Below are 18,324 nucleotides of genomic sequence, written 5' to 3'. Positions count from 1 at the left end.
TGCTAGATGAGCCTACACAGCTATCTGCTTGGCATGAAGCCTTTGTCATTACTTGATCCCTCTATATTTCTGCCAAGAAAGTCTGCAAAACATGAAGTTAAAGGAGAATTAGAAATTCCTTGGGGAAAAAAGAAAAAATCTCTGCCTAGACCAAATGTCTCCCCTCCCTCGGCCAGTTTCATGCATTGGCTTCATTGGGATAAACATGGATGTCTCTTGTAGGCTGCATATGCACTGCGGAAATAAAGCAGTTTGACATCACTTTAACCTCTGTGACTCAATTCTATGGTATCCAGAGATTTGTAGCTTGGTGGGGCACAAGAGCTCTCCGACAGAAAAGGCCACATAGCTCAAAAAACTTCAGACCCTAGAAGTTCATAGCATTGAGCCATGGCAGTTCAAATGGTGTCAAACTGCATTATTTCTTCAGTGCAGATGCATCCCTAGACAGGAAGCTAATGCACAATAACCATCAATACAGGAGTGTCACTATGAGGTATGGGAGGTGTGACTATACCAGGTGACATCCTAAGGGGGCGTGACACCATTGCTCCCCAAACATCTGCCTTTTTGCAGAAAAGGACTGTGGTGTTCACCTGCATCTCTTTAAGACACTGGAGATGGTGAGAATGGGTCGAGACTCAGTGGGAGGAGAAAGGAGATACTTTGTTTGTTTTTAAATTAATTTTTTATTTTTAAAAAATTAACAACATGAAACTATATACATGTAAACATATTTAGGTTGGCCTTATGATATTGTAATTGAAATGTGGTATGGGAGGAGGTCAATGGGGAAGTGACAAAAACTATGAGTTACTGCACCAGGTGACACCAACCCTAGTGACACCACTGTTTCAACATGAACATTTTTAAGAGCAATTTGTGGTGCTTCAAGGACTATTAAATATTTGCAGCATATTTTATAAGGTTTTTGAATGGTTCTGGAAATCTCATAATTTTGATGTTGATATGATAGTGATATTGTGGCACTGCCTTTGATTTGGGATGGGAGGGATTCGATGAAGATGTGATGTAGAAAAAACCAATTTGAGTGACATCTACAATGTCCAGTCTGGCCTCCATTCTGCTAGATGCCTAAGGTACTAGATGCCTAAGGTGGGCTATCTTCCTGGCTTTAGGGTATGAAGAGATACTGACAAAGTGCAGATCTAGAGCAGGGCTTCTCACCTACAGTTCCCGGGATCCCTAAAGTTTCACAACAGGTCATTTAAAAAAATAAACTTTAAAAAAAAGTTTTGGATGTAATATTTTTTATGCAGGGGTTCCTAAGAAGTGAAAATTATTTCAAGGGTTCTCCCAGGGTAAAAAAATGGGTGAGAAAGTCTGCCTTAGAGTATCATTTGCCCCTCTAGCCTTGTACTACTAATGGACAGGAACTCAGAACTAACTTTCTTTCTTTCTTTCTTTCTTTCTTTCTTTCTTTCTTTCTTGTAGAATTGGATATAATGGACACTGTGCCCCTTCAAGGATCTGGGAGGAGAGAGTAATGTGGCCCCTTAGCCTTTCACAATTTTCCACCTCTGGTATAATTGGAGCCCTCTGCTCTTTTGCATTTTCATGTAGCCTAAATTCCCTAAAAGCACTGGATCCCTTCTGATCTTGGAAACTAAGCAGGGTCATTTCTGGTTAATACTTGGATGGGACACTGCCAATGAATACCAGGTGCCACAGGCTATAATTCAAAAGAAGAAACTGGTAAAACTGTCTCTGAGTCTTCCTTGCCTAAGAAAACTCTATGAAATTCAATGGGTTCCCATAAATTGGCAGGCGATTGAAGGCACATGCACACACAAACTGGAGTTACTAGGGATCCCCCTACATGCAAAGCATGCACTATATTGTGTCATCAGGATACACTTCTCCTAAGGTTCTCCTTTTATCTAGACCTTTCTTTCACCTGCCTATGTCAACAGGTCTCTATCAGCCTAAGGAATCTGTATGCTCTACCTTCCAACCATTACACTGTAGACAGAAACCACTAGAGGTCACACACTTCCACTTGTCAGGCTTCAATACAAGTATTGAGAGAGACAGCTGTATATTTCTGGCCATTCTTGATCCAGATATTCTGCTTCTCCAGCAAGTTGATCTGGATCTAACTCATGCAAATAGAGACCATGCATGATATTTCATAAAGAAATACTGTGTTTAGTTTAGCTCTCCATTTCATTTTCATCTCAAGAGCTCAGACAGCATAGATAGGGATTGCCACAAAAATACTGTGAGATAGGTTATGCACTGATAAATGATGGAGTTGCTCAAGGTGGGGAATCATTCGATGATGACGACGATGATGATGACGACGATGACAATATTATGCTCTATTCCTTCATTCTGCTCTTTTCGGAGCTAGTTACTTTTTTGGACCACCACTCCCCAATCATTGATCCTGCATGTTCAGGTTGTCTTGCCATCTGGAGGATTCTAAGGGTTGTTTCCGCAAAAATGTCACTCAACACTCAAATCACTATGTCATACTGGCTCATTTTGGCAGGAGGGACAACGATAATGTAAAAGAGTGGACTCTTTTGCTCTGTTTTGTTTTGCTTAGCAAAGTCAGTTTATTAGGATGGAAAAGAAAATGCAAGCGGAAACTTATCACAAAGAAGAGTTTTGAACTATGAAATGGATAATTAGCTGGAGGGGAATGGCACACAGACCATGTAATCCTATGCACAGTTACTCAGAAATAAATTCCACTGTGTTAAATGGGGCTAATGTCAAGTAGGTGTTCACAGGATTACAGTTTCAAGTTACCTGTTGTATGAACTGATGAAAATAAATTGTTTCATGTCAAAACCAGTTCAAATATTTGGAAAAAGAATATATTAGGGTTCAGCCATGCCAGAATTTCCAACCATCTTCATTTAAAGGCTTTATTCAAAACTATTATGCCTGAAGGGACAAGCTCTTTCATTACATTTGCATTTCACATTGTTATCTTGACTGACAAGAATGCTTTTGAAGTCCTCCTAACAGCAACAATGGTGGCAGAAATTGCAAATTACTTCCAGTATCCCGATGGCATAGCTGAAGTCTACTACAGCACTGAGAGAGACACATTTTACTGCAACAATCATAGAGTGAACCTGGGATTTCATACACTTTGGAGAAAAGTATGGTGGGGTGTGGATCACTTTAGTATTTCTGAACACATCTCTGATTGACTATAAAGCAACTTCCCAAGCTGCAATGGATTGTGTTTGTTTGCTCATCTGCAAATCTGGTCTTTTTGAGGAAAGTATTGCTCTTAATAGGCAGCAATGTTCAGTTGGTGTTGTTGGCTTTTCACAGTGGCAGGTATCTGCTGCTGTTCCTAGTATCGTTGCCCACAGGGGCCAGCAGGTGTTACAAATTTGATGTTAGAGCACCTTCCACTCCCACAGCTGAATCCCCTTGGAGGAGGGCATGGTTCTCCACAAGGTGGGCAAGTGCTGACACAGTGGGCAGCACAAGGAGGTGTAGTGCCTGTGCACACCTCTCTGCTTGGGCCACAGGTTGTCACAATTCTTCTGTTGGGTCCACCTGGAGGCCGTGCTTCAGGGTTACCTACTACTGCTCCATGGTTCCTTTGAACAGCTGCAGTGGCGGGTGAGGTGAGGGAGGAGGAAGAAACGTATTAGAAACATATTACAATTTATGTGCAAATCGCAACTCCTGCCTGCCCCAGATATTAATTTTACTTCAGGATCAGGTTCAGGGCAGGAAGTAACATGAGAAATTGGGATATTCCAAGATCAAATCTGGAAAATATAACATTCTCACAGCTCTATAAAAGCCTCCCCATCTAAATCATTTGCTCTCATCTCTGTGTAAGCCTTTCTCTTACAGCTCCTGGTCCCCTTCCTTTCCTGTTTTTAACGCTCTGGTCCTCCACCCTTAGACATCACAAAATCCTTCTCCTCTCAGTTTGGCTTTGGTTTCTCACCACCTCCTGCCCTTGTTTCAGATGATAGTATTATGCACAGTTCTGTATGTAACAATAAAGAAAGGGCAGAGGGTCATCAGGATACTTACAGATATTCACAGAGCATTCTCCATCACCCATCCTAATGAGAAAGACATGGAAAGTCAGTTACTAAATATATTTATTTATTGTTTTTCTATCCTTCCTTTCCATAAAAACAATCAGATGGAGTACAGTAGAGCAAATTTATAAAGCATTAAATCCAACCAACTCCATTAAATCATTTCTTCAAAAAAAAAAAAAAAAGGTGGGGGGCTCCATTTGCACTGCAGAAATAATGCAGTTCGACACAACTTTAACTGCCATGGTGCAATGCTATGGAATCCTAGATCTGTAGTTTGTTTCAGACCTTTCTGACAGAGAAGGCTAAATATTTCACAAAACTACAAATCCCAGAATTACATAACATTGAGCTAAAGCAGTCCAATTGCATTATTTCTGCAGTGCAAATTAGCCCCATGAAACAATAAAATGAATGTAAAAAAATTAAAAGGTTGTGTTTGGACACCTTTAACCTTCATCCAGGTAGTTAAAAGTAAAAAACTTTCATGGAGTGAATGCAGGGTTATTTTTTTATTATTATTCCATGGCAATTCCAATATATTGAGGGCTAAGGTTGTGGCTATTGTTAAAGGGTTACTGTTACACATCATCTGTATTTTGTACCTTTTGAGAGTTGTAGTAGCACACCACTGCCCACTGGGGTAACTGAGTGCCAATCAGAATACATATCTTCTGTGTCTGGGCATCATGGCTTGCTAATAAAGAGCACAGGGCATTTGTCCCAATGGGTGAGAAAAAACAGACCATTGGCAAAAAGCAGTAGATTTGGGCAGGGAGAGGGTACAATTTTTATCCCAATACATGTCTGAAATGTGAAAAAAAATTGTACAACTCTTCAGGTGACAATCTCCGAAAGTTTCTACCTTGTCATTCTAGTTCTGTTTGAATTCTGCAACAAAACATGTGGTTCATGGGATGAAAATGCTCCCTCCAAATGGGCGAAGATTAAAGATATGTATTCTTGTGCTATGGAATCCACATTACTCCTATGCACAGTTCACAGATTTATCAAAATATCTGTTTTAAAAGCTTGTTCCGTCATTCAAAGAACAGATGTGGGAAACTTGAATTTTCCAAATGGATGGAACTATAACTCCCATTTTTTATTTTCTTTGTATGGACTAAAGCTTTTGGAAGCTGAAGTCCAAAACATGGAGGTTGAAAGGTTATAGACATCTACTTAAAACACCATGACAGCAGTGGCAGCTTCCCAACAACTGCTCCTGAGCCAACTGTCCATTCCCATAGTGAGAGGGTGTTTCACACAGTCTGGCCTGGACCCCTAAAGCAGTCTGCTGTCCCACATAACATTGCAGGATGCTGTCTCATTGTCACCACTAAACTAAGATTCAACTGCTAGTCCAATTTGGTTCTGTTCATGGAAAGAAAGTGGACACCATCTTGTCCTTTGCCTCAGGGAGCAGATTGTCTTGGGACAGGAGTAAAACAGGTGATTTAGGAAGTCTCAGGGGTTTCTCTAAAGATGTCAGCCACAGATGCTGGCAAAACGTCAGGAACAAGCTCCTCTAAAACATGACGACATAGCCCGAAAAATCCACAAAAAACTGTCTCAAGGGCTTCTTTAACACATAATAGATGTACTTCATTTAATAAACAGTGCTCATTAACCAAATTCTTTTGTAGGATGCTCACCTCATTTCCTCTCCATCCAGCATCTTCTTGTATGCTGTTATCTCAATATCCAAGCATATCTTGATGTTCATCAGCGCCTGATACTCCCGCAGCTGGCAAGCCATATTCTGCTTAGCCTTGTGCAGGGCATCTTCCAACTCAGCCAATTTGCATTTGGCATCTTTCACAGCTATCTCCCCACGTTCCTCAGCAGCAGCCACCTCTTCTTCTAGCTTGGCCCGCTATGAGGGAAAGTCATAGAATCATAAAGTTGGAAGAGACCACAAGGACCATCCAGTCGATCCCCTGCCATGCAAGAACTCACAATCAAAGCATCTCTGACAGATGGTCATCCAGCCTCTATTTAAAAACCTCCAAATAAGGAGAGTCCACCATACGCCGAGGGAATGTGTTTGACTGTCAAACAACTCTCACTATCAGGAAGTTCCTCCTAATGTTTAAGTCACAGGGTCTTAATTAATAACACATGAACCAAGCTTAGTTAATCTTCTTACCTGTTGTCATGCACCTCCCCTTGAGAATTGAGCATCAGAAGACAAAACAGACCTAATGTAACCATGGAGCTCAGTTTGATAGCCACCAGAGTTCTCCAGAGGAGGAGGAGGAGGAGGAGGAGGAAAGAGATAGACCTCCAAGTCATCAGGAGAGGCAAAGGCTTCAGAATTTGGCAAAAACCCTGTCCCTTCCCCACATGCAAAGTGACAGACTGTGCACATGCAGCTGGAAAATATCCTCTTAAAATATGATCTTTATAAGTCAGGGGCCTTTCTCCATTTGATTTGCTGGAAGCAAACTTGGTTTATCTCTCAGCCTGCATCTGCAGAGAGATATGACCCTATGATTTATAACCCTGGACTGTTTCTTGATGCTGATATTTTGTTACTCCTACTCAGGCTCTGCTTTGATTTATGGCTCTTGCCCCAGACTGTTTATTGGACCCCACTTGTCTCTTTGGATACTGCTGAAAGGAGGAGAAATTACAATAGCTATGCAATGAACAGGTGTCTTGCGCTCATTCTGTTGCATTCTACATTCTGTTGCAGCATGAGAGCAGGACATGTGTGCATTGCATAGTTCTTGTAATGTCTCCTCTTTTTCAGCTCAAAATCCAAAGAAGTAGGGTCGGGAATGCTTCTATATAATTCACACCAGTTCAGGGATCCCAAAGATCCCCCCCACTCTGTAATCACTTAATGTCAAAACAAATTGAAAAATAGACACTAATTAAGGAGTTTATCACACGGGAGGCAAAGCACCCAAATTTCATGCATAAATAGGGTTTAAATCCTGGGAAAATCCTGCAAAAGTGCGATTGTTTTCAGAGATGTCCTGCGAATTAAGCCTTAATGTGACATTAACCCATACAAAAAGTGGCAAAATCACAGCGCCTTTTAACTTTAGGATTTTCCCGAGTTTAAACTTAATTCGAGCGACATTATCTGAAAACAATCCTGCTCTTGCTTGTTTTAGAAAAGAATGGGAGTTAAATATGTGTTCAGATTGTGAAATGATGGCCCCATACAGACAGGCCAAAATAAAGCTGCTTCGAGTCACTTTGGAGGTATGCTATATCAATGATACATGTGTCCCAAGAATCCAGAAGCTGCACCAAAGCTGCGCTATAGTCCTTAGGACTGGATCGTGGCTTTGGCATGGCTTCCAGACTCTTAGGACTCATGAATCATTGAAACAGCATACCTCCAAAGTGACTCAAAGCAGCTTTATTTTGGCCTGTCTGTATGGGGCTGATGTTATTATGGCATAGCTGAATGCACAAGACCTTGGCCTATGCACCTTATTTATTTCAAAGGCAGAGGTCAACTGGCTCCTTTAACACATATAGTACAGTGGCCATGATTATTCCAATAGACCATTGCAACACATATAGCCAACTTCACAGCCATAGTTCCAAGGTCAACTCTGTCTCTTCTCACCTGGGCTTTGATACTTGAAAGTTCTGCCTGCTTCCTATGGACCACCCTTGTCATCTCACTAAGTTCTTCTTTGACAAGACGTAGGTTGTCACAGTGTTCGGCAGCAGTTGTTTTCAGCTCCTGATACTGAAGATTAAGAGAAAAGAAGATTGCTGGAAACACTGGAAACTGGATCATACATGTGTCATTCATTCTTCTGCTCCTCTACAAAAGTTCACTTACTGTGTAGCTATAGGCATAATATCCAGCCTCCAGTAAAGAAAGTTATAAGAAAAGAAGAAGAAAAAAATGGAACTCAAAAACACTTTGGAGAAGAAACAAAGCCATTATTCTATATTAACTATTTAGTTAAGTACAGTTGGCCCGCCGTGTTTGCGGCTTTGACTTTTGTGGAATTAATTATTTGCAGTTTTGATTAATATGTTCTCTCTAGGAATCTCTAGGTCCTCCAATACAACTCTGGCAGACGTTGACCATAGAGTTGTGCTGGAGAGTCTAGAAGTTCCTAGAGAAAACATTTTTCTAGGCATTTGTAGGCCTTCCAGCATGAATTTATGATCAACTTCTGGCAGATGTTGACCATTGAGTTGCACTGGAGGAACTGGAAATTTCTAGAGCAGTGTCTCTTAGATAAAAAGAAGAGTACTCTATTATTTGCAGTTTTTCCATATTCATGGGGGTCCTTCACTCCTTACCACAGTTAATTTGAAGGGACACTGTGCAGGTTGAGGATTCCTTATCTGAAATACTTGGGACCAGAAATGTTTTGGATTTTTTTATTTTTTATTTTGAAGTATTTGCAACTACATAATGCGATATGTTGGAGATGGAACCAAAGTCTATACATGACACTCATTTATTTTTCACATATACCTTATAAACATATCTTGAAGATAATTTATATATAATATTTTAAATAATTTTGTTCATGAAGCCAATTTTGTGAACTATTGGAAAGCAAAGATGTCACAATCTCAGCCACCCATGTGGACAATTTTGGATGTTGGAGTATTTCAGACTTCAGAATTCTGGATAAGGGAGATTCTGGCTACTACCTGCTTTGGTTATTTCTCTTGCTTTGTTCAGAAATTTCTCTTGCCTTATTCAGACATTTTCCAAGATTTTTTGTGGGTTTTTCGGGCTATGTGGCCATGTTCTAGCAGAGTTTCTTTCTGACGTTTCACCAGTATCTGTGGCTGGCATCTTCAGAGAATGCTTTGCCTGGAAAAATTGGGTGTATATATATTGTGTGAGCCTGAGAATGCAGGAGTGATTTGCATGTGTATTGTTCTGTGCTGATGGCTGGCCTCAGGCTGGGAGGCTAATGCCAGCCACAGATGCTGGCGAAACGTCAGAAAGAAACTCTGCTAGAACATGGCCACATAGCTCGAAAAACCCACAAAAAACTATGGATGCCGGCCATGAAAGCCTTCAACTTTTCCAGGTTGTTTTGGCACCTGAAGCAGATAATCTCACAAGTGCCTCTTCTCTCTGGGAGCAAAAGTACAATGACAATGAATTACATAGCTAACCATTTGCTACTTTTTCATAGCACTCTAAATCAGCTGTCTAAAGAGATTATCGCACAGGAAATCAGCCATGGGTTATTCTAACCAAAAGAGATGGTTCTTACAGCACTGCCCTGTCCCCGGGCAGTAGGCAGCCTATAGGCTTCTCTGGAAGCTTTTCAGGAATGAGATTTTTCCATTCTTGAAGGCTGCTGGATAAGCCCAGGTTGGGTATGGGCTGCCTATTGACCAAGGATGGGGAAGTGTGGTTAGATCAGTCTCTTATGGTTAGAAACCATATGTACCCCTTGGCTGACTTCCCATGCTCTAATGTACTAAAGTGACTGTTGCACTTTAACTCATAGGATGGGTGGCCATGGCTTTGTTTCCTGCTTCCCATCCATAAAGGACACTGCTCTCACCACAATGCCTGCTTTGGTTCTTCTCAGAGTGCCCACTCTTTCCTTGCAGTTGTCAGTGTGACTTGTCAGATATCTCCCTTCACCTGCTTTTCCAGCACATTGGTGCCTTTGCATTTTGGATCTGGGGCCTACCTGACACTGACACCATGCTTCAGCTGCAGCCCGGCTCCTGGAGGAGATTTCATTAAACAGCTGCCGGTATTCCTCAATGGCACGATCCATACTCAGACCTCGGCTGTTGTTCATCTGTACTGTGACACAGGTGTCTGAGATGCAAGATTGAAGCTCATGGATTTCCTACAGGACAGATCAGACAGTAAGCAGGGAGTAACTGCTAATACTAATTCTATTTTCATTAACACAAAATTGACTTGGGGTTTGATCCTTTAGCTTTCTAAGGAGATGGGTGTATGTGTGGTGTGTACCTTCATGTCATTTGACAACCCTAAGGCAAACCTACAATGGTTTTGGGGTTTTTTGTTTGTTTGTTTGTTTGTTTTTTTTGGCAAGATTTGTTAAGAGGAGGTTTTCCATTGCCTTTCCCTGAGACTGAGAGCATGTGACTTGCCCGAGGTCACCCTTCAGATTTCATGACTGAGTGGGAATTGAACCCTGGTCTACAGAGTCATAGTCCAGCTCACATCATGACACCAGAGGAGATAGAAGATCATAATTGATATCCCCCTCATGCATATTATCTTCAAGCAATGTGAAGAGTGGGTTACCCTTTCAAGTTTCAAATATCCATTCACCTTCTGGATAACATCCAGAATCATGTGGAAGCTTGCCAGGTGAAATGCTGTGGGAATCCATTTGTGCCAAAAGTCAGTCATGCATAATAGATTTCCATTTTTTATAAATACGATCTAAGGTTTTGGGAGTTTGGCTCATAAATATCTTAACCTAAGTCTCTTGAGTTCAACTTAATCTAGATCAAGGGTTGCCAGGCCTGAGTTCCCAGATGTTGTTGGACTACAACTCTTGAGAGGTGTGTTGTCTCCCTAGGGCAAAGATCCATGATATGACAGAGAGGCTGACAAGACTTGTCAAGCCTACTGACCATTACCAATTTCTTTTAGTTCATGTGGGAACCAATGATACTGCAAGACACAGCCTTCAGAATATCAGAAGGGATTATCAGGCTCTGGGTAGGAAGCTGAAAGAGATGGATGCACAAGTTGTCATCTCATCTCATCTCCCAGTGGGAGGTCATAGTCCAGGAAGGAAGAGGAAAATCTCAGATGTAAACAATTGGCTCCACAGATGGTATCACCTAGAATGATTTGGATTCTTGGTTCAGAGGGCCATGTGGGGGAGGAGGGGGGACCTCTGGCAAGACATGGTTTGCACCTCAAGCCAGTTGGCAGAAACGTTTTTGCCAATAGACTCAAAAATTTGATCAGGAGGGCTTTAAACTGAGTTATATGGGGGAGGGAGACAGCATATTGGAAGGCAGAAGTTGATCAAGGGCTGGAGATAATAGTCAAACAGCTAGAGAAGGAACAAGGTAAATAGGGCAAGGACCCAACAAGGAGAGGCAAAAAGCCTTACACAGGCAGCAAGTGGGGAGGACCCACGATCTTAGATGTCTCTACACTAATGCACAGAGGAAGGGAAATAAACAGAATGATCTTGAACTCCTAGCACAACAAAGCAAATATAATAGGCATCACTGAAACCTGGTGGGATAAGTCTCATAACTGGAATATAGTAATAGAGGCATATAACCTTTTAAAGATAAATAGACCAAACAAGAAAAGAGGAGGGATAGCAACATATGTCAGGGATGTTTACACCTGTGAAGAGATCCAGGATTTATATTCTGGGAGCCAGGTGGAGAGCATCTGGATAAAAATAAAAGGGGAGGAAAACAACAGGGATGTTTTTGTGGGAGTCTACTACAGACCCTCTTGTCAAACTGAGGAATTGGATGAAACCTTTCTAGAACAGATGACTACACACTCAGAAAGGAGAGATGTAGTAGTGATGGGTGACTTCAACTATCCTGATATTTGATAGAAGTCAAACTCAGCCAAAACTTCAAGATCTAGCAAATTTGTCACTTGCCTTGAAGACAATTTCATTGTCCAAAAGGTGGAAGAAGCAACAAGGCGGTCAAATCAGATCCTAACCAACAGGGATGACTTGGTTAATGGGGTGCAAGTGGTGGGATGTTTAGGTGGAAGTGATCATATTCTCTTGCAATTTGTTATACAGTGGAAAGGAGAAGCCGGGCACAGTCAGACACACATTCTAGACTTCAGGAAAGCTGATCCTCTGGTCAGGAATACTAAACAAGAAGGAAGTTCAGGATGGATGGGAGTTTCTCAAGAGGGAGATACTGAAGGCACAATTTCAAATGGTTCTAATGAGGAAGAAAAATGGGAGGTGTCTCAAGAAACCAGGATGGATGACTAAAGAACTTTCAATGGAGCTAAGTTTTAAATGGAGCATGGTTAAGAAATGTAAAAAGGGGGAAATCACCAAAGAAGAATTTGAACAAATAGTGAGCACATGTAGGGGTAAAATCAGAAAAGCTAAAGCACAAAATGAATTCAGGCTTGCTAGAGAGGTTAAGAATATTTTTAAAAAGCTTTTTGGGGGTCTGTTTACATCAAAAGGAAGAAGAAGGAATGGAAGGGCCATTACGTGGAGAAGATGGCAAAATGTTAACAGGGAACAGAGAAAAGGCACAATTACCCAACACCTTCTTTGCCTCAGTGTTCTCAGAAAAGGCAAAGGGTGCTCAACCTGAGGAAAATGGAGCAGAGGACACAATAGGGGAAATGCAGCACAGAATAAGTAAAGACATAGTACAGGAATACCTTGCTAATCTAAATGAATTCAAATATCCAGGGCCAGATAAACTACATCTAAGGGCATTAAAAGAGCCTGCAAATGTAATCTCAGAGCCATTGGCAATAATCTTTGAGAACTCCTGGAGAACAGGAGAAGTCCCAGCAGACTGGAGGAGGGCAAACATTGTCCCCATCTTCAAAAAGGAGAAAAAAGAGGATCCCAACAATTATTGTCCAGGAAAGATTCTAGAGCAGATCATTAAACGGAGAGTCTGTGAACATTTAGAAAGGAATGTCATAATCACAAAAAGTCAACATGGGTTTCTGAGAAACAAGTCATGCCCGACTAATCTGATATTGCATATCTTGATTTCAGTAAGACCTTTGACAAGGTCCCCCTGACATTCTTGCAAAGAAACTTGTAAAATGTAGGTTAGACAAGGCAACTGTTAAATGAATTTGTGATTGGTTGACCGGCCAAACTCAAAGTGTTCTCAGCAATGGCTCTTTTTCATCCTGGAAAGAAGTGACCAGTGGGGTCCCACAGGGTTCTGTCCTGGGCCCAGTGCTATTCCACATCTTTAGCAATGACTTAGCTGAAAGAATAGGGGGCATGCTTATCAAATTTGCAGATGACACCAAATTAGGAGGAGTAGCTAATCCCCCAGAAGACAGGACCAAAATTCAAAATGACCTTAATATATTAGAAAGCTGGGCCAAAGCTAACAAAATGAATTTCAAAACAGAGAAAGGTAAGGTATTGCACTTAGGGTGGAAAAATGAAATACATAAATACAGGATGGGGGACATCTAGCTGAATGAGATTATGTTTGGAAGGGATCTAGGAGTCCTAGTAGACCACAAGTTGAACATGAGTCAACAGTGTGATGCGGCAGCTAAAAAGGCCAATGCTAGTCTATGCTACATCAATAGCTATATAGTGTCTAAATCAAGGGAAGTAATAGTGCCACTCTATTCTGCTTTGGTCAGGCCTCACCTAGAATACTGTGTCCATTTCTGGGCACCACAATTCAAAAAGGATGCTGACAAATTGGAGCATGTCCAGAGGAGAGCTACCAAAATGGTGAAGGGTCTGAAAACCATGCCTTATGAGGAAAGACTTAGGGAGTTGGGTATGTTTAGCCTGGAGAAGAGATGGTTAAGGAGTGATTTGATAGCCCTGTTCAGATAGGGATTTGAAGGGATGTCATATTGAGGAGGGAGCAAGCTTGTTTTCTGCTACTCCAGAGAATAGGACCCGGAACAATGGATGCAAGCTACAGGAAAAGAGATTCCACCTCAACATTTGGAGGAACTTCCTGACAGTAAGGGCTGTTTGACAGTGGAACACACTCCCCCAGAATGTAGTGGAGTCTCCCTCCTTGGAGGTCTTTAAACAGAGGCTGGTTGGCCATCTGTCGGGGATACTTTGATGGAGGGTTCCTGCCTGACAGGGGGCCTGTGTTTCTTCCAACTCAATGATTCCATGAATCCCCAGGCAACTTAGGCAGTGGGAAAGGATTTTGAGAGTTGCAACACCAAAATATCCCAGGCATCTAAATCTAAAAACCACTGGCCTTGATAATAGCTTAACCCTTCCTCTCCTTCTTCTCTTCTTTCCCCCTGAAACAATTATAATCAGCAGGAATGCATGGCTTTGATTCTTGCATTCTCAGGTGCAAGGATGAAAAATTTCAAAAGCTTTTTCACTACTGAACAAGATTTTTTGGTGCATTTTAAAATTGTTATTAATTTTCTGGGATTTTTACAGCGAAGATTTCATGAAAGGAGAGGAGGTGTGTGCAAGAAAGAACTGAATGTTTTGTGCAAAATGCACCTTTTTATTGCTGCATACACACAGATACACATACACACACTTACACACAAATCACTCATTTTTTTTACTGATGTGCTGCAGTGCCTAATTTTGTAGCACTTGACAACTTTCCAGTGGGGTGTCTCAATGTGCTGAGACAATGTGTTGGGACCCCTTTTCCTACCAGGATGAGAAAACTCACAAATATTCTTTATATCCTTACTAGTCTGTCATACTTTATCTCACCATCCTTCCTGAGATCTCAGGATGGTATGCATGAGGCAGTCCCACACTGTGCTATGTGCCTCTATTCTAAAGTAAGACAAAGGCAACTTCCCCACTCTGGAATTTTCCAGGTGTTTTCTATTAATTTCCCATGATTACTCACCATTTAATATGTTACCTGACATAAGGAGGAAAGGTTAGACTATGGCCTAATTCACCCATACTTTCTATGCTATAGTTGTGGTTAAAGAATAGCTTCTGAGTGAGAGCTCCATACCACTGCACAGCATCTTAGTTTTAGCTGGCTAGATTATGAGTTCCTTCCTTGCCAGAGGTAGCACTACTCCACTCTTACAGCTGATAGCAGAGGTTTGTTGTTGTGTGGCTTCAAGGAATTTTTGATGTATGGCAACCCTATCCTGGAGTTTTCTGGGGCTGAGAGTGTGTGATTCATCCAAGGTTTCCATGGCTAAGCAGGATCTGAAGCCTGATTTCTAGGGCATACTTAAACCACTACACCATGCTAGCTGTTAGTACTGAACCTACAAAGCCATATGGAAGCTATAGCCAACGCATCCATTTTATGTTTGAAGTGCTGTAACATCTCAGTTCTCTAGATTTCTTTCTGAGCTTTAGCAATCCTTCCTCAGAATGCACATTTAGGGTCATAGCATTGCAGGTTTAGAAGAAGACAACATCTTACCTGATCAAAAGTGGGTTTGTAAAAGTGAAGATCTTTAATCAAAGCCTGCATTTTAGCTTCCTTTTCTGATTTGTCCATGAAGACACAATCCGCCTCCTGTAGGAATATGGAATTTAAAGGGGGAAATGTTGAACAATTTCAGGAAGAAATCTCAGTCCTTGACCATAACCACCAGTCAAGATTTGGAAAAGAGAGAAACCCTAAACCACACCTAATACAGAAACAAAGGGTGTTTTTCAGAAGTGTTTTTGCCACTTGCCTTTTTAATGGACACATACTCATTTTCAGCACATGTCCGTCGGTGGCACTCCTCTTCAAACCTGAAAAGGGAAGTGACATTTTTTTTCTTCACATTTTCTTCACATATTTCAGGTGGTGCTCATAAAATTCCCCATTCCTCCTAAATTTAGGATCAGACTTGAATATAATCTTTAAATTGGAATAGTATCATACATCATTTAGGTTTCCATAGATGACTTCCTCTAGCAAACCCTTTGAGTCTAACTGAGTGAAAAATGACAGTCATCGCCATATGAGTCTGGAATATTAGTATGCAAAGGAATCTTGAAGCACCTTTGAGTGTACTTCCTGTGAAAGCTTATGCTACATCTTTCACTCAGTTAATCTCAAAGGAGCTAGAAGATCCCCTTGCATATTGATAACCCAGACTAAGATGACTGTGAATTCTACTGTAGCAGAGAACCCAATGCCAACAACTATGCCAAAAACAGCTTTCTCTTGGGAGAAAGGTGACATATAAATCCAAGAAATAAAATAAGTAAGTATGCAGCCAAAAAGCTCCTGAAGTATTGGCCACGTGATTTTTTAAAAAAAGAAGTTGTTGTTGTTGTTGTTGTTGTTGTTGTCGTTGTGTGCCTTCAAGTAGTTTCTGACTTAATGTGACCCTCAGGTTGACACTATCATTGGGTTTTCTTGGCAAGATTTGTTCAGAGCCTTTGCTGCCTTCTGAGAGTGAGAGAGTGTGACTTTCCCAAGGATGCCCAACAGACTTCAACGGCTGAGCAGGGATTCAAACTCTGGTCTGTGAGCATTATAGTCTAATGCTCACAGTCCTCTACCCGAAGAACTGTGAGGGGGATAGTCCCTATCTGAAAGTGATCTCCACTGGAAGGGTTTCTTGGCCCAAGACCCAAACCCAATTTCTAGCCCCATTTAGACTGCACCTCTTGAAGCAATGGAACCTATGAAAGTGTTGAGTTACTAAGTTTACATTGATTCAGTAGGTCTACTCTAGTTGAGACTATGCTAGATTTAAGATGAAGTCTGGTTTAAAGATGGAGATGTAAAGCCACAAGAAGCGGAACCAGGGAAAGGCCTTCAAGCTACCTATCAACTTTTAATATTTGGACAGAAGGCTGAGCAGACAGTCACATAAGCAATAGCAATAGCATTTACATTTCTATACCACTTCATACTGAACTAAACAGTCTCCAAGCGGTTTATAAAGTGAAAGCCAATTTGACTGACCTATGAAAGGACAGAAGGCTGAGTCAACCTTGAAGCCTTCAGAATCAAACTCAAAACCTTGTGGCTGCAGTACTGGTGTTTAACCACTGTGCCACTAGGGCTACCTATCAGGACATAGCTTTTCCCACCATGGTGAGATATATTGGGTTTCTATTTAAGTTATAATTATTGCTTCCAAACATGTACCTAAACATCTTAATTGGCATGTGCACACTTTATGCTAATTGTTTGCTCTTTCACTCTCCTTTTGTTGTGTTTAGGGAGTCACTTGACAAGCTTGCAAAGCCTTCCTCAGTAACAAAAGCCTTCCTACTGTAATAATCTCCTTGAAAAGATTATTCAGTTCCATATTCATCAGCCCTTGGACTTCCTAAAGTTCACAAGTCCCACTCTGCTTGGACAGCAATACTTGTAAACTATGTTTCACAGAAGAGGCAGAGCAGACAAAAATTACATTTTGGGAGCTATGACTAGAATTCCATGTCCACCGTAAGATCTAATTTTAAAAATAATTTTCCAAGCTCTGAGAACAGGTGTTCTTTCTTGTCCATCCAAATATGGCAGAGCTATAACAAGGGAGGGAAGGAACAGTTAGAGGAAAACTAACTAACTTGCTAAATGCTGTTTATTAACTGGGCATTGTGGCCTTCATCCCATCCTATAATTGTTTTAATCCCAGGCAAGCAGGAAATTTATCACATCCCTGGTGGGTCACCATACATGTCTGGCACCTGCGTCGAGTCAATAGACGTGGACTACTGCTATTCATTCAACCTGTCATTCTTATCACAGGCCCATGATAATAAACACACTCACTTTTTTTTGTTGACTTCCATAGTCTCTCTCCAGTTTTTCATTTCTGACTGCAACTGTGTTTTCTCACATTCCAGGCAATCCAGCTCTTTCTTCAGGTTGGCAATGTATTCTTTAAACATGGGTTCCATGTTGCTTTTACAACACTTCCTCTCTTGCAGGAAGTCCCACTTGGTCTTCAGCATCATATTGTGCTGCTCCAAGAATCTGACCTGTCACCCAAAGCATGAATAGCATGGATATTGTGAGTAGAAGTAGACCTCGAGTCCGTAGACAAAGAATCATTTTAAAAATAGGGTCAGAGCAGTGAAAGACCAGTATAGCTTGGGGGTGCATCTGCACTGCACAATTAATGCAGTTTGACACCACTTTAACTGCTATGGCTTAATGCTGGGATTTTTAGTTTCCTCTGACAACAGAGTTATCTGACAGAGAAGGCTAAATAACTCATAAAACTACAAATCCCAGAATTTCATACCATTGAGCCATGGCAGTTAAAACAGTGTCAAACTGCATTTTTCTGCAGTGCAGGTGCAGCCTAAGCTGGTTCACAGGAAAGTCTATTGGCACTGAGACAAATACAAGTTACACAAGGGGGGAGTGATGGGAATGGGTTGTTTTCCCAATCCTATAGCAAGTAACAGGCCAATATATACTCTGTGCTGTAACTGTATGCTTCAGAAATATATTTAAAGAACAGAGCTTAATCACCCAGCTTTGGGTTTAAAGCATTTTTTCATTCCTCTGCCCAGCTCACCTTGTCAATGAAACATGCAAACTTGCTGTTGAGGGACTGTAGTTCATTCTTCTCTTGACACTTGGCTGCTTGGGCTGTGGCATCAATCCCCAAGTTGAGCGGTTGCAGAAGGGCCGGGTTGCACGTCACGGAGGCAATGTTTGGGGAGCAAGGCAT

General features: G+C 41.4%; 1 protein-coding gene across 1 annotated transcript; it reads right to left on the bottom strand.

Annotated features, from left to right (window-relative positions):
• Positions 1-3,122: 3,122 nt before the first annotated feature.
• LOC121922333 (keratin, type II cuticular Hb4-like) lies at positions 3,123-18,324 on the bottom strand. Its single transcript, XM_042451617.1, has 9 exons — positions 18,169-18,324; positions 17,415-17,623; positions 15,370-15,430; positions 15,111-15,206; positions 9,701-9,865; positions 7,645-7,764; positions 5,705-5,916; positions 4,039-4,070; positions 3,123-3,600 (listed from the first exon to the last, which is right to left on the bottom strand). The coding sequence occupies exons 1-9, from the start codon at positions 18,322-18,324 to the stop codon at positions 3,338-3,340; spliced, it is 1,314 nt and encodes a 437-aa protein (XP_042307551.1). The 3' UTR covers positions 3,123-3,337.

This window comes from Sceloporus undulatus, chromosome 2 (genome assembly GCF_019175285.1).
Source record: "Sceloporus undulatus isolate JIND9_A2432 ecotype Alabama chromosome 2, SceUnd_v1.1, whole genome shotgun sequence".
Taxonomy (NCBI): Eukaryota; Metazoa; Chordata; class Lepidosauria; order Squamata; family Phrynosomatidae; genus Sceloporus; species Sceloporus undulatus.
Note: the sequence above shows the minus strand (reverse complement) of the source record. Positions and strands in the feature narration are given on the sequence as shown.

Bases quoted from the DNA above. Each gene is read 5' to 3' on its own strand.
- LOC121922333 (XM_042451617.1), bottom strand. From the start codon at position 18,324: ATGCCTTGCTCCCCAAACATTGCCTCCGTGACGTGCAACCCGGCCCTT. The intron at 5,917-7,644 runs GCCCAGGTGAGA...TAGCGGGCCAAG, and splicing joins CAGAACTTTCAAGTATCAAA to CTAGAAGAAGAGGTGGCTGC. The intron at 3,601-4,038 runs GTAAGTATCCTG...CCGCCACTGCAG, and splicing joins AGAATGCTCTGTGAATATCT to CTGTTCAAAGGAACCATGGA.